The sequence below is a fragment of the Meriones unguiculatus genome, chromosome 10, assembly GCF_030254825.1.
Source record: "Meriones unguiculatus strain TT.TT164.6M chromosome 10, Bangor_MerUng_6.1, whole genome shotgun sequence".
In the NCBI taxonomy this organism is placed as follows: Eukaryota; Metazoa; Chordata; class Mammalia; order Rodentia; family Muridae; genus Meriones; species Meriones unguiculatus.
This window is the reverse complement of record NC_083358.1, coordinates 20,420,656-20,437,050: the sequence shown is the minus strand read 5'-3', so window position 1 is coordinate 20,437,050 and position 16,395 is coordinate 20,420,656. Positions and strand designations below refer to the sequence as shown.

Sequence of the window (16,395 nt, the reverse complement as noted above, 5' to 3'; positions counted from 1 at the left end):
TGGGCTTCCTCCCAATCAGCTATGGGGAAGGGGAGGGACTATGCTAACAGAGGTGCCTATTGAAAGCATCAAAGCTGACCTGGCCACCAGATTCTCCCAGCATCCCTCAGTCCCTACCTGTTAAGGGGCATGGCTGGCATACCCTGACCCCTACCCTGAACTCTGAAGCCCAGCACCTGGGCTGCCCTCACCCCAAGATTCTTCTCCATACAGCCCAGCCATTTTGGCTACTCTGGTCTCCTGGCTCTCCCCTGCCCATTCTCCTTAGATGGCCCAGCTCAGAGACATCATCCCTCTGGACATCTGCCAGATGTTTCTGACACTGGCTATGCTCTCTCTTTTATCTACAATAAACCTCCTGAGACTCCAGTTTACAAGGACCCAGAAACTCTACTGTCTGTCAGTGAGAGACCAAAGAATTGAAAATTGGTTTTTGGAGTATTCGTTTGGGGTTTGGAGCACAGGACAGAGTGAAGGCCAGCCAGGTGGAGGCATGTCCAGACATGTAGGGAAAGGAACTCTCTTTACTGCATCCTTTTCCTGCCCACTAGATACAGTTGCTAGGAAATGGGTCCAGAAGGCCAGGCCAGAATCGCTTATGGTCTTGGCGCCTAAGGTAAACCAGTCATTTCAAAAGTCACTTTCCCTTACCCAGTCATGTAACACCAAGGCCTGTAACTCCCTGCTTGGGGTCCCCCCCCCCACTTTAAAAACCTTGTGCCCCTAGACCTCAGGATTGCATTCCTCTCCTGCTTACACAGAAAGTTTGGGACCCGTGCTCAAACACATACAATTAACCCTCATGTATTTGCAGCAGAGTTTTTTTGTTTTTTTTTTTTTCAGGGTCGCACTATATAGCCTAGGCTAGTCTCAAACTTGCAACCCTCTGTCTCAGCTTCCGGGAATACAGGCTGTACCGTCATACCCAGCAAAACATTCCCTATGGCTTATAACAAGAGCTCAACTAAAATGACCTTCATAGATCTTGAAGGATTTTTTTTTTTTCTGGTGTAGCAAATCACATTTTGGTTGCAGCTCACAGAAGGCGAGGTAGGTCAGTGCTTTGTCTTCTTCAAGGAGGCTGTTTGTACATTCACCAGAAGGAACAAGACCTCCAGGCAAGGAGAACTCAATTGTTACCAAGGAAAAGCTGTGTGTGGGGAGCCTGGGGGGTGCATTTCCTGCCTCTTGACTGGAGTGACTCATGGCTTGAACCACTGGTGTTTACTGAAACCTCACGGGCCATAGGGAGGGGGAGTAAACGTTAGGCTCCTCTTGCTCCTAGCAAGTCAATGTGCAGGCCACCCTGCCTCAGTACCCACCGTGCCTCACAGAATTACAATCTCAGTAACTCAGCTTACAGAAGGGCATCCATGCATAAGAAGCTTTGGTGCCGTGCAGGAGCAAACACAGACTCTTATGTGCAGACACACTGGCCATCTCAGCTCTGGCTTTCTTTCCATTGCTGTGTGCTGGTTTCACAGGCAGGCACCACCATGACTGGCTTCTTTTTATGTTTTTGAGACACATTCTCCTGTAGCTCAATCTTGTAGCCTAGGCTGACCTTGAACTGCTGATCCTCCTGCCTCAAGCTTCCCAGTGAGCCCCCCATTTTTCTTTCTCCTTTGAAGGGTATCTTTTTATTCATTCTTGTAAGGCCTGAATCCAGAGCCTTGAACATATCAAGCAAACACTTTATTTCTGAATCACCTTTTTAGCTCCCCTTCTGTCCTTTTTGCTATTCTCAAAGCTGGCTTCAAAGTCCTGATTTTTCTTTAAATTAAAAAAAAATTTTTTTCCCCATTATTTATTTTCACAGTGCTTGAGTGGAGGTCAGAGAACAGCCTGAGGGAGAGTGTCATGGGGGTCTCAGGGGTCAAACTCAGGCTGTCAGGCTTGGCAGCCATCAATTTACCTATGAGCCATCTTACCTGCCCCTAGGTTTTCAAGACAGTTTCTCTGTGTAGCCTTGGCAGTCCTGGAACTTGCTCTTGGTAGACTACACAGGCAGGCCTCGAACTCACAGAGGTCCACCTTCCTCTGGCTTCCGAGTGCTGGGATTAAAGACATGCACTCCCACTGCCTGGCTCAAAAACGTTTTTTTTTGTTTTGTTTTGTTTTGTTTTGTTTTTTTAAGGCTAGGGTGATAGCACAGTGGTAGAGCACTTGCCAAGTTATTCATGAGGCCCTGCTATACAAGGTTAAGTATTGCAAAAATAAATAAAGGCAAGTCTATAAAAGATATCCCATGGTGCTGGAGAGATGGCTCAGTGGTTAAGAGCACTGTCTGCTCTTCCAAAGGACCCGGGTTCAATTCCCAGCACCCATATGGCAGCTCACAACTATATGTAATGCCAATTCCAAGGGATCTGACACCTTCATACTAATGCACATAAAATTAAATTTTATATATATATATTATATATGCTATCCAGGATTGGGGCAGTGGTACATGCCTGTAATCCCAATACAAGGGGGAAACAGAGGCAGAAGGATTGCTGTGAGTTTGAGACCAGCCTGGTCTACGGTGCGAGTTCTAGGACAGCCAGGGCTACACAGAGAAACTGTCTTGAAAAACAAAACAAAAATCCCCAAACCCTTTGAGACCAGCTCTCACTGAGTTGTCCAGAGTTGTTGGTCTTGAACTGTAGTCTAGACAATCCTGCACCTGTCCACAGCCTCAGCCCCAAGAACAGGACTACTTCAGCCAGTGCCACCCGGCCAGTTGGCTTATTCTTCATCAATCACTAAGGAAATCAGAATGTCAAACAGGCGCTCCGTGCCATGACCTAAGATACGAGGGCCCCAGCCTAACTGATCAAACAAGGAGAATGTTCCAGGAGTTTGGACTGCACATTACATAGGAACTGCCATGACTCTAATCCTTTGGCAGGAAGTGATCGTTCACAACAGCTGTGCTCTCTGGTGTTAACTAGCATCTTTTCTTTTGAGACAGAGTTGCACTAGGTAGCCCTGCCTACTGGAACTCACATCCGTAGACTGGGCAGGCCTAGGAATCAGAGATCTGCCTGCTTGTGCCTCCCTTGTGCTGGGATTAGAGGTGCAACGCACACGTGGCTTGGCAGTAGTATTTCTGAGCTCGCAAGACCTTCTTCCTTCTCTCGGCAATGCCGTGAACTATGAGATTCCCATTTGGTAGCAGAAAAGCTTTTTGGTTTCTGTTTTCCAAGACAGGGTTTCTCTGTGTAGCCATGGCTGTCCTGTCAGGTCTGTAGACCAGGCTGGCCTCAAACTCACAGAGATCTGCTATGCCTCCTGAGTGCTGGGCTTAAAGGAGTTCAATCAGAGACTCTTTCATAGTTACAACTGATCCAGGGATTTGAATCCATACTTGGGCTCTGACCTTGCCCCTTTCTCTTGCTAAACTCGTCTCCTCTTAGGCTTGAGCCCTGGAGATCTATAGTGAGCGTGATACATACATATGCATGCATGTATGTGTGTAAGTACCATGCTATAGATCGACAACCCACAGAAGTGAAATTTACCTCAGGCTGAGGAGTAGCTCAGTGAGAAAACACTGCTCAGCATTCAGGAGGCCGTGACCCACCCTCAGCACCAAATAATTTAAACGAAGGCTGTACTTAAACACATCGGTCAGAAATGGAGAAAATCTCTGAATGTGGGCAACTGCTGGCTTCTCACTCCTTTCAGGACGTTCCCAATAAGGAGAAGTAGTTAATTATTCGCAGGATATGTGTGTTCTCTCCTAACTGAAGCCAAACACTGGGCCAGAAACAAATTTAGAGCGAAGGGGTTATATTGGCGGATGGTTGAGGGGGTGCAGTGCCTCCTCGTGGGGAAGGCTCAGTGGCTGGCGGCTCTGCAGCAGCAGGCGGGTGCAGTGGCCGCTTGCTCTCAGCTCAGTGAACCAGAGACTGGGAAGGAAGTGTGACCCGGCCAGAAGGCCTAAGAATTGTCCTTCCAGCAATACCCTGTCTCTCAAAATGAGCTGGGGACCAAGGGTCCCATGAGGCTTTGAGGTAATTTTTAAAGATTATTTTGGGGGCTGGAGAGATGGCTGATTTTAAAAACACTGGCTGTTCTTCCAAAGGTCCTGCGTTCAATTCTCAGCAACCACATTAGCTAACATCTATAGTGAGATCTGGTGTTCTCTTCTGGTGTGCAGGCAGAATGTTATATAATAACTAAATCTTTAAAAACATATTTTTATGCCGGAGCATCTAGTTTCCTGCTGTGCCCTTTGCACAAGCTCCAGCACCATAGCATCCAAAATCCCTCTAAGGCATAGGCCTGTCACTGGTAATCATTGTGTAGGACTTGAGTCTGGGCTCCAGCACTCATGTCAAAAGTGCAAATTCTTCAGCCTCCACCTCTCATTGTGGGAAATGAGACAGGAGACAGGAAAGTGAGTTAAGTGGACTGCCCTTAACAGAGTTGAACTAACTTTGCTGCCATGCCACAAGTGAGCTGTAGGTGGCAGTGGTCTCTCTTCATTCCTCTCACCAGGAAAGGGTCTGAACTTCCTTTATAGCATGCAGGTTATCTTTTATCTAAGAATTCTCATTTTTTTCTCTTTGCAACCCAGGCTGTCCTGGAACTAACTCTGTAGACCACGCTGGCTTCAGACTCAGAGATCTGCCTCCCTGTGCATCCTGAGTGCAGGGATTTAAGGTGTGCACTAGTGCTCAGCCAATTAAAAACTTCTTTAAAGAAACATTCTAAAACCTGTTGTGGTGGCTCATGCCTTTAATAGCAGCACTTGGGAGGCAGGGGCAGGATCTCTGAGTTTAAGGCCAGCCTGGTCTACAGAGTGAGTTCCAGGACAGCCAGGGCTCAGTGCCCACCTCACAATGCCCACAGGTTTAGACACACAGACTTAGCTGAAATCTTAGGCTCTCTAGTGATAACCTGGTCAAGTCATGGAAAGCCTGACCGAGCATCTCTGCGCCCTGAACTGCTGCAGCTCTGCTGATACTTGACTTGGTGACTGCATGATGGAGTACTGGGCAGCTGATGTGAATGAGTTCTCCTGGCTGCTTTCCCGTGCTGAGGATGTATTTAATAGGACTTTCCCTCAATCTGATTACGCACTGCAGTTATGTAAACGAGCATCCTTTCTCCAGGAGTTAGTGGTATGTAAAGTCCACCCATCAGCCAAACGTGACCCCAAATGAAAGGCTGCAGTGTGGATTTGGTACATAGCATTTTTTCTGGATGACTGAAATTTTGTCCCCCACACTCCAAAAAAGCTTAAAAATTTAAAGTTTTATTGTAGAGTACTTAGTTTCTGGCATAAAGTAATCTATAGAGTTGGTCCTCAGGCAATGGTCATGTTAACTTCCACATCCACAAAGGGCACGAGAACAGAAAGGCAGAGGAGCTGGCCAACAAGTTTATTAGAAAAAGATTATCATTTGGGTGTTTCTTCCTTTGAACTTCAAGGCTCAACATTTGCTGCAGGCCCGCTTCCTTCTGCTTCCAGCCCCCTTCCCAGGTGGAGTCCGGCTCTGCGTGCTCACAGCAGGGCGGCGTGTGCTCTGCAACCCCACACAGCACAGGCTCGGACAGCCTCGAGAGCCAGGCCTACTCTTCTGTGTAGACGGCTGCAGACCAGACACTGGGGATGATACTCCAGAGCTCCTCTGCAGCCGGCTGCAAGGTGCTCTGCCTGCAGGGCTTGCAACGTCACCTTTTCTTTACAAACTTCTTTCTGGAAGCATTGGGGTTCAAGCGTCTCCGCCCTGCCCCCAGGGTGCTGTCCCTGACTTGCAGGGTGGCGGAGCGGCTGGAGATGTCATTCTCTGCGAAGGGAGACACGCCGGCTATGTAGTCAGGGGCAAACACGTTAGTCTTCTGCCTGGCCTTGTAGGAGAGCCGCAGCTGCGGGAAGCGCTGATCCTCGGTCAGGTTGGGGTTGACGGCGTATTTGCCCCCTTTGGGAGTGGGCAGTGAGTACTACAAGAGGAAAAGGCTGTTAGGACGGGATCCTGCTCACACAGGCCCACGCATGTCCATCAAGCGTCCCTTCAGGTCCTCCTGCAGACACACAGCTGTCCAGCCCACTCCAGGCCAGCAAGACAAGTCTCCTACGCCATGCTCAACTGACAGATGAAAACCCAAAGGCAGCAAATTAACTACACACTCTCAGCTAAAGACAAATGGACACAGAACTTCAAGAAGCTGAGGCCATTTCCACTTATCAGCTCCGAAACGGCCACATGGGTTCTAGGCCGAACAAAAGTAAACTACCGTGAAAAAAGGTATTATCCGGGTTTCATGAATGGGGGTGAGGCGGCTCTGAATGCACCGTGGGTTCACATCCAGGGCTGCCGTCTTTGCCACTAAAAGCATTCTTAGCCAGGCACGGCGGTGCACTCCCAAGATCCCAGTACCTGGGAGACAGAGATAAGAGGACCCGGAGTTCAAGGCCATCCTTGGTTACATGGCAGACTCAAGGCCAGCCAAAACTATTTTACCCAAAAAAGTGCTTCAACTCCTAAGAGAGGGGCTGGGGATGCCGCTCAGTTGGCTGAGTGTCGGCTGAGTGTCTGCCTAGCAGACATGAAGGCCTCAGGCTTCATCCCCAGTCTCATAAGTGACACACAAGAGTGTGAGGCAGTAATCCCAGCACTTAGGAAGCAGAGGCAGCAGGAGACTATCTCAAACCAAAACACAGCCACACGCCTTCCCCACACCCTAGTCTAGGGCGGGGACAGGAGTCGGAAGCTCTGGAAACAACCTGCTGTCAGGAGGAAGAGCAAAGAGCTGCCAAGAGCTGAGGTGCAGCAGGTCTGTCTGCCAGGGCTCTCTCTGGCCAAGCAGGAACTACAGGAGCCTCACAGCGGAAGAGTGAAATAAAGCGTAGCCTAGAGCAGAAAATGAAAACCCACAGGACAAGCTGGAGGAGGGTGATGCACACCTCTAGTCCCAGCACTCGGGAGGCAGAGGCAGGCGGATCTCTGAGTTTGAGGCCAGCCTGCTCTAAAAAATGAATCCAGGATAGCCAGGGCTACACAGAGAAACCCTGTCTCCAAGAGGATTATAGCAGATTGGTAAGGCCACTGAACTCTTACACTCTCCCTCGATTATTCTGGTCCTTGCTCGTAACTGCTGAGCCATCCCTCCAGGACCCCCTCCCATCTTTTACAGGTTCACTCTGTAGCCACGTGGCCTCCACCTTGTAGATAATCTGCCTGAGCCCTTGAATGCTGGAATTACAAGCGTTAAGCCACCACACCTGGCTGTTCTGTCTTGATCCACTCACACAAACCCAGGACTCTGCTGTGTGTGGGGCATTCGCTTTGCCCTCCTCCCTCCACTTCAGAGCTCAGAGCCCGCTAGGCCTTTAAATTCCCACAAAAGCCTCTTCTGTGTTGCAAATGAACCCTGAGGAGCAGGTCGCTCCTTGCTGCTCCTCCCCACATCTTACATACTTCCTGTCTGGGCACCAAGAACACTTCTGGACCTATTAGCGGGGTGACTAGCTGGCTCTCCTTTTGTTCTCTGGTCTTTTTCTGAAACTGGGTCTAGTAGCCAAGGCTGGGCTTGAACTCTGTTCTTCCTGCCTCCACCCAAGTGCTAGGATTCAAGGGGTGTGTCACCACTCTGCCCAGTTCTCCCTTGGTCATTCGGTTCTGAAGTTGTTAGGGTTCAGGATGCATGCCACCTACCCGGAGGCCTCTTGGGTTCAGCACTTTGGGGTTTCGGGAGAAATGCATGTGCAAGGTACCGTCGTCATTGATAGTCACAGACACCTTTTTCAGGGTCTTGTTCCCACAGTGCCCGCAGAATACTCGGTTCATGTCCGATGTCGTCCTGGGGTACACAAAAGAAAGGCTGCTTACTAGTGCCACAGGAGACCCCACCTTTCCTCAGAGAAAGAAATGACAGGAAATGCAGAAAAAGCTAATTCCTGTTATACCCATCTTCCAAAACTCAAAGGCTGCTAGCCTCATGCTAAAGGGAGATGAAGCAAAGAGAAGCTGCCTTCCTCAGAGGGAAAAGGGCAAGATGTGGGCACATTATCAATGCATACAGCAGCACTCAGGCATTATCCGTGAGTGTAACACCAAACACTACCGAGCCAGTGCAACCTCTATCTGACAGGTGGGAAACAAGGCCAAGGAGCCACCAGGAAAAAGCAGGACAGCGCAGCACGGAAGCTGCCGACATCACAGTCCTTCCACTCTAATCCACTGTGCCCAAATGGCAGCCGGGGCGAGCTCAGGAGTTGGCAGAAATCAAGTGAACCCTACAGGAAACAATATAAAAGCTGCCTGGGCTGACCAGTGTGAGACCCTGTCCCTTTCATCTACTGGGTTCTCTCTCCCGTAGAGAACCCAGGACAGGAAAAAGCTGCCACAGTCGAAAGTCAGGGTGCAGCCTCAGCCATCTCTCCGTCTCCACAACCCCCAAGGGAAGAGGCAGAGTTGGTCAAAGGGCTGGAGAAGACAAACCCTCACCTGCAAGTCTCCGGAGCCTGAACAAACGCCTCTGCAAGGGGCTGTGGACTAAGTACTCCGAGAAGCAGCTCAGCAGCCACTGCCACATGAGTGTGAGTGTGTGTAGCTGTTTCTCTTGGGGTGGGAGGATGGGGACAGACAGACACTAAGAACTTTTGTACAGGGGACAGTGGAAGAAGTGGCTTTTCTAAAACAAGGAGCTGTCATGAGCCTCATGCATTGAACACTGCGGCTAGAAGGCTGCAGGAGCAGAAGCGACACAACTGTAGAGGGTGGCGGCAAGGCTGGGGCTATGGGCTTCTAGGGACCCAAGTTCACACCAGGAAGCTCCAATCTCATCAACTGAACTTCAGGCCCAGCAAAACACCTCAATGCTTCAGCACCATCCCTCACCAGGCTTCTTCAAAGCAGGGCTTTCCTGGGTGACCACAGGATGTCTACAGAGGAAACCCTGACACAGAATGGCCATAAGCCTCCCCTCAGGTCCTGGGAGCATAACACCAGAGCAAGGCTGTGGCTGTGTCTTTCAGTCCACCCAGCCTCCAGGGCCTATTCAGAAAACACCCCCACCCCCACCTTCAGTAAGAAACAGGGTGCTCAACCAGCTGACAGTCCATCAGGGAACATTTCCTATGTTCCAAACACCCCGCTAAATCCCCATGATTTATGTTCCCTGTTTCTTAAAACAAATCTTTCAATTTAAAGACACTTGTAAAGAACTAGGAAGGCAACTACCCGTTAATAGCTGCAAACCATAGAGACAAAGCACGGAGACATGAACCCAGGCACTGTGGATTCACACACTACTTTGTGTGTATGTAGTTGGAAAATTCCAGACATAAAGTAGCTGTACAACCACAATGAATCCCCACGTACCCAGCATGACTTCCACTCACAGCTACTGTTTCACGTCTACCCCGCATTCTGCACTCACAGCTACTGTTTCACGTCTGTCTACCCTGCATTCTGTCCTCCTGTGTCGCTGGGAACAAATCCCAGACCTCTCTCCATCCACATCATCAGAGAACCAGTGACCTCTGTTCCAGAACCCTCATCCTTAACTCTAGGCCCCTCGGGGATGTGTGTGGAAAGACAGGTCACTGGCGATCTCTGTCCCAGGGACTTCAGTGTGGGGGAGACAATAAGGACCCACAAAGGAACACCGAGGCGAAAGCAAAGCACATATGACACAGGGCTTTCTTCTGGGCAGTCACCAGCAGGGACAGGAACAGGAAGGCCCCAGGCACGTACTTGAAACAGCCATGACAGCGCAAGATGTAGCTCCGGGCCTCTCGGATCAGCATGCCGTTCATTGCCAGCACGTGCAGCCCCAGCTGGAGCAGGACATTCTACAACCAACACGTTAACGAAAAACTCAAGTCGGCTTCTTTAATAGCAGTAACTCTGTCCACGGTTCTGGGAACCCACCATCCTTGTTTGGCTTCTATCCCTGGCTCTTGTTAAAGAACACGAGAGACCCGGCTGGGAAGACAGGAACCTATTGCTCAGCAGTTCCAAGAGCACAGCCTGGCCTCATTGGTGATGGCTCTCAAGACAGAATTTTTTCTTTTTCAATTTTGATTGTTCAGACAGGGTTTCTCTGTGTAACCCTGGCTCTCTTGGAACTTGCTGTACAGACCAGCGTGGCCTTGAACTCAAAGAGATCTGCCTGCCTCCGCCTCCTGAGTGCTGGGTAGCCAAGGCTACAGAAAGAAACCCTGTCTGGGGGCGGGGGGGAATAAGGCAAACAAAGCTGGACAGTGGTGGTGCACACTGTCACTGAGCAAGGGGACTCCTGCAGGTTGTCCCCTGACCCCCCCCCACATGTACTGAGGCACATGAGCATTCACCTACTCACCCACCCACCCACCAACCAACCAACCAAATCAATGTAAGAAGTTAAATATTCCAGCAGGCAGTGGTGACACATGCCTTTAGTCCCAGCACTCAGGAGGCAGAGACAGGCCTCTGTGTACAAGCCTCGTCTAACAGAGGGAGTTTCAGGACAGCCAGGGCTTCACTGATAATCTTAAAAAGACAAACACTTTCCTCCCTAGGCATACCGTCACTGAACAATCACGACCCAGGGTTGGCCTGGTCACCCACCCACCTGCATGGCGAAGTCTGTGGTCACGCAGCCAACTCGCACGTCCTTTGGGATGTCACACTGCTCCAGCTCCTGCTGGATCTGCCTGATGTTGCTGGGGGTTATCCACCCGCCCCCGTCGTCCTCACTGTCTTCACTGTCTTCACAGTCCTCCTCCTCCTCCTCCTCCTCCTCTCTGTCAGCCTGAAACATCAACACACAATCTCCCAGCCCACACGACTCTTGTGCAGAGGCTCAGATGTCAGCAAGAGACCCCTGCCTTACCAGCAGCTCCTGCAGTTCGAGGTCAATGTTAGGCAGAGGGTTCCTCCAGAACATGAAGGAGCTGAATTCTGGGTTCTCAGGCCCATCAGCTGGGTGGCCATGATCCGCTGTTTCTTTCGAGGGTTTAGGCTGGGATTAAAGGAAACTTTCTTTTTTCAGTGTAGGGGAATAAAACCCTGGCCTTTACATATACCACGAAGCAGAATGACTTAAAAGCATGAGAATGGTCCTCAGTTTAAATGTGAAACCAATCTGTATGCAAGCTGGGTCTGGGAGCACTTTAAAAATATGCTCCCGAGCCAGGTCAATTTGCTTTGCTGCCAACAGTTGTGGCATATTGTAAAAAGCCTAAGAAGGATCAGGGCTCCTGAAAAGAGTTACCTTGGAGGGCAGATGAAAACCAGAAATGTGCAGAGGAGTTTCAGGGTGCTGAACTGAAGAGCTCACTCTAACCTTAGGGGGAAAAAAAAGCCTGCATTGAGTAAAGACAATTAGTTTGAAAATATAACATGAAGGACAATTAAAACAAGCTTTCTCCCTAGTTATTGAATATAAAAAAACTAAAGTCACATGAACATGCAGACAAAATGACAACACTCAGAGATCCTAACACCATCATTTAGTGTTTTTAGGGTGTTTCCATTACACAAAAGGCTGTGGGGTGCGCACCGTGAAACTGGCGGGTGTCCTACAGTGAGCTGTGGGCTGAACACCTCAGAGGTCAAAGCAAGCACTGTTCTGAAGCTTTTGGAGATGGCGTCAGCCCAGGCTGGTCTTCAACACACTATGGCCAGCTTTGACCTTCTGACCTCCCTGCCCTTACTTCTGAAGGCACGGGATCACCACAGCGCACCACCGTGCCTGTTTATGAGGTGCTGGGGGTGAAATCAAGAGGCTCCTGCAATGCTGGGCAACATTCTACCAAATGAGCCGCCACCTCAGCCTATTCTAATGCTTTTGATACAAAAATAAAACAAAACGAGGTTAATAAAAAAGAAAACAAGAGTCTGTTTTTAGGCCTTTAAATTGGAGGACTCTAAGCCTGACTGAAAAGGAAGTGAGGGCAGTTCTGAACAGCGTTTAAGAGTGAGTGCATTAACTATAACCCACCACTTTGGAAGTGGAGGCAGGAGAATCAAGAACTCAAGGTCAGTGCTGGTGAGGGCTGTGTACTTCAGAGCACTTGTTGCTCTTGTGGAGGACTCAAGGTTATTTCCCAGTGCCCACACTGCCGTTCACGACCATCCTAAACTCACGCAAGCAAAACACTCATATACAAAATGGCATTTTCCATTTTTAAATGAACTTAAAAACAAACAAACAAAAATAACAAGTGTTCAAGGAGATAGCAAGTTCCAGGCTAACCTGGGATACAGAAACTGTTTCAAAAGAGTGACCTCATTTGCAAAATTAATTAAACATAACATATATACTTCACAGCTGGGTGATGGTGTTACACCTTTGATCCAGCACGGAGGCAGAGGCAGTTGGACCTCTGAGTTCCAGGCATGAGCGTGTGTGTGTATATATACACATAATTTTTTTCATCTAACTTATCACCAAAACAAACTATTAATAAATACTGGTTGGGAAAGTGTAAATACTGACAGGATATTTGGAGACATTAGGGGCCCACACTGACTTTCTGTGAGGCTAGTGATGGCCCTGAAGTTATTTATGTGTCAGCGGCAGGGTCTAACTTAGTCCAAGCTCACCTTACACTGACTTTATAGACCCACCAACCTTGAACTTCTCATCCTCCTGCCTCTACCTTCAGAGTACTGGGATTACAGGACACAGCATACACACTGGTGGGGATTGAACTCAGGGTTCCTGTGTATGGGGCAAGCGCTCGCAGACCCTCAGCCCAAGGTCACTGTTGTTTCTAAGATTAACTTAGTTAGGAATGTCAAGATGGCTCAGTGGGTAAAAAGACCCACACAATGGAAGAAGAAACAACCCCCATAGGCCTCTGAGCCCTCAAGCAAGCCCTGGTGTGTTCATACACATACACACACAGAGTAAATGTAATATAAACAATAAAGAGCCAGGCATGGCGGCACATGCCTTTAATCCCACTGCTCTGGGGGGTAGGGGCAGGCAGATCTCTGGGGTCCAAGACAAGCAAGGCTACATGACACATTTTGTTTCAAACAAATCACAAAGGGTTCAGGCCCATTCTAGACAATACAGTGAGACCCCATGCCTTATATATAAATTAAAATAAAGATGATTTATTGTGTGTGTGTGAAAGAAACAAAGTACAGGAGTACAGCCACCATAGCAACACACATGGAGGTCAGAAAAGTTTTTCCAGGGTCCGCCTTCTTCTTCCCCACCCCCTTTTTTGAGACAGGGTTTCTCTGTGTAGCCTTGGCTGTCCTGGACTCTTTGTAGACTAGGGAGGCCTCAAACTCACAGAGATCTCCCTGCCTCTGCCTCCCAAGTGCTGGGATTACAGGTGAGTGCCACTGGCTTCTGCTTTCTTCTCCTCGTTTTTGTTTCAGGAAGGTTGTTTCTGTTGCTGTACTTCTCTTGTAATAGCAGGGCTACAACTGTAAGACCTAGTTACTGCATCTACATTTTTAACAGGCTCAGACACAGGTTATCAGGCTATACAGGCTGAAGCCTGCTGGGTTTGTTTTTATTTTAAATAAGAGTATGTAACACAGCGACACAGGAAAAGCTACATATCCCTGAAACAGCAGGTGACCTCCTAATTGAAAATACCCAGAGTTGGGGCTGGAGAGATGGCTCAGAGGTTATGAGCACTGGCTCTTGTTCCAAAGGTCCTGAGTTCAATTCCCAACAACCACATGGTGGCTTACAACCACCTATACTGAAATCTGGTGCCTTCTGACATGCAGAAATCTGTATTAATAATAAATCTTAAAAAACAAATGAACTAGTAACTAACTAACTAACAAGCAAACAACCCAAAGTTGTGGATCTGTATAAATGAATAGACAATGGATGGATGGTAACTGTAGAGGTGAGTTACCTCTATAGTAATACACAGGGACCCCGAGGCCCTCATACCAGTCCTTCTTTCATGTGTGACAGTTCCCATACTAAAAAAAGTATACTCAAAAAACAAAGATTCCTGGGGCTGGAGAGAAGGCTCGGAGGCTAAGAGCACTTAGTGCTCAATCGTGAGGATGGGAGTTCAGTTCCCAGCACTGTGCTGCAGGTTAATGGTTGACAAATGCCTGTAATCCTACTCCAAGGGATGCGTGATGCCCTCCTACAGGCACCCTCCCCACCACCCCAAAAGACCATGCACTCACAGTTACACACACATTTAAAAATCAAAACCAAACCAGCCAAACGACCCAGTCTCCCTCATTTACCTTTTCTGGTTCTTTTTTTAGATGAGACACCCCAACAAATTCTGCTTCCAGCTGGTAAGTGAGGGCCAGCACTTGGATATCTGTGGCAGAGAGGCTGGGATAGTCCCCAGTCTTCTTGGAAAACTCAGTCACTGAAACAAATAAGAGATTTCCAACTTCAGTTAAGATCAAAAATTTGACAGGTACTTAGATAACCATAGTATCAAAAGAATATGTAAGAACTGGAGAGATGGTTCAGCTGTTAAAACATTGGCTGCTCTTCCAAAGGACCCAGGTTTAATTCCCAACATTCACACGGTGGCACAGGACTGTCGGTAACTCCAATTCCAAAGGACCCAACACCCTCTTCTGGCCTCTGAGAACACCAGGCAAACACATGGCGCACAAACATACATGCAGGCGAAACATCTATTCACATAAAACAAAACAAAAACACATGGGCCATTGAGATGACCAGTAAACGTGCTTGACAGAAAAATCCAACCACCCTTTGGTCCCTAGGATCTGTGTGATGGAAGAAGAAAAGCAATTCTCTGAGGTTTCTCTCTGACTCCATCTGAATTGTGTCACACAAAACAAAACAAAACAAAAACAACAACAACAACAAAAACAACACATTTCCCCCCAAAGAATTTAGAATCGGTATGCAATCTTGGAGAGGTGGCTCACTCTTGTAATCCCAGCACTCAGGAGATGGAGACAGGAGAATCAGAAGTTAAAGGCCACCCTCAGCCTTATAAAAATTCAAGGTCAATCCAGGCTACTACAGACCTTGTTTCAAAACACACCACCAAATAACCTAACAATAACAGCAATCAGTACCTCATGAAAACCATCTACTTTCTGACAACATCTACTTTCTGACCTTTTCCTCTTTGTGACTGAAAAGTCTGAATTCTGCTCCACCAAGCCACTCAGAGGGTGTTTTAAGGTAACATTCCCATCTCTGAGATCAAGGAATAGGTCAAGGTCAATAGAAGAAAAAAAATGACCTAAGGTGATATATTTGCCCATGATAAAAGTTCCTTACTTAAGAAGCTTGGGTATCATTGGAAGCCTTTTTTTTTTTTGGTTTTTCAAGACAGAGTTTCTCTGTGTAGCCCTAGCTGACCTGGAGACTCACTGTGTAGACCAGGCTGGTCTACAAACTCACAGAGATCCGCCTGCCTCTGCCTCCTGAGCGCTGGGATTACAGGCGCGCGCCACCGAGCCCGACCGGATCTGATCTTTCTTTTTAAACTTCTTTGGTGTTCGACAGTACTAGGCCATACTTGGCAAGCACCCTCCCACCGAGTTCTTAGGATTCTACACACCTTTCCTGCACGCTTCCCATCTGCTAGGCACTATGCCACGAGTTTTATTCTTAGGGCCTGGATTCTCTCAGTATTCTCACTCCACAGAGAGAGCCAGGCCGAATCGACTGTCTCTTAGACAAATGCTCGGGCTGGTCCCGGACACGTCTGTCTGCACTCCGGACCCAGAGTCCCCAAGGCTGGGCCGGGGCACTCACCCAGCCTCACGTACTCCGGGCAGGGCTCCCTGAACCGCAGCTCGTACGGCAGCACGGCCAGCCGCCTGCGCGTGGCCTTGTCGCGAATCTCTCGGACCACCTCCCGGAGGGTGTAGATGTTCTTTCCGATGTCCTGCGGACAGATCGGCCCAGTTATCGCACTCGCCTGCCCCCCCCACGCGCCCCGGGAGCGCAGGCTCAGCGGTGGAACCTCCTGTACCTGCAAAGGAGCGTCCCTCAAGAAAGCTCCGGCGTCAGCCACAACGTGCTCCACCGGCGCCATGTTGGCGGGCGTGGGCGGACCGCGCATGCGCGCGGACCCTGCGTCAGTCCCTGCTTTTAGGCAAAGCAGTCCTCCCCCGACCAGAGGAACAGCCGCTGCCATGTAGCGGCGCCCCCTGGCGGCCGCAAGCCGCCGCTCCAGGACGATGCGCGCATTTGGGAGACTCCCGAGGTAATTTGCGTCAGAATACACTTCATAGAGCTGCAAAATCTGCAGCGTACGATTAAAAAAAAAAAAAAAAAATCAGCATCTAGAAACAGAATCTGTCACAACAAATCTATAAGGTACGTTTTATTTTGCAAGCAGGGAAGCCAAGCTGACTTGGCCGGAACTGACTCTTTAAAATCCGTTATGTTACACAGCTATCGCTGCTTAATTTTGAACATCTCGGGACAACGGCTGTATTACTTGGCACCCTTGCCCCACCTTCCTAAGCA

The 16,395-nt window shown here is 48.9% G+C and overlaps 1 protein-coding gene across 1 annotated transcript; it reads right to left on the bottom strand.

Moving 5' to 3' along the window:
• Positions 1–5,227: 5,227 nt before the first annotated feature.
• Positions 5,228–16,028, bottom strand: Nob1 (NIN1 (RPN12) binding protein 1 homolog). The gene is made up of 9 exons (XM_021632817.2): positions 15,896–16,028; positions 15,676–15,808; positions 14,166–14,296; positions 11,197–11,268; positions 10,816–10,944; positions 10,555–10,734; positions 9,696–9,793; positions 7,653–7,797; positions 5,228–5,937 (listed from the first exon to the last, which is right to left on the bottom strand). Exons 1-9 carry the CDS (start codon positions 15,983–15,985, stop codon positions 5,668–5,670), a joined length of 1,248 nt encoding a protein of 415 aa, XP_021488492.2. The 5' UTR covers positions 15,986–16,028; the 3' UTR covers positions 5,228–5,667.
• Between the last annotated feature and the right edge of the window lie 367 nt (positions 16,029–16,395).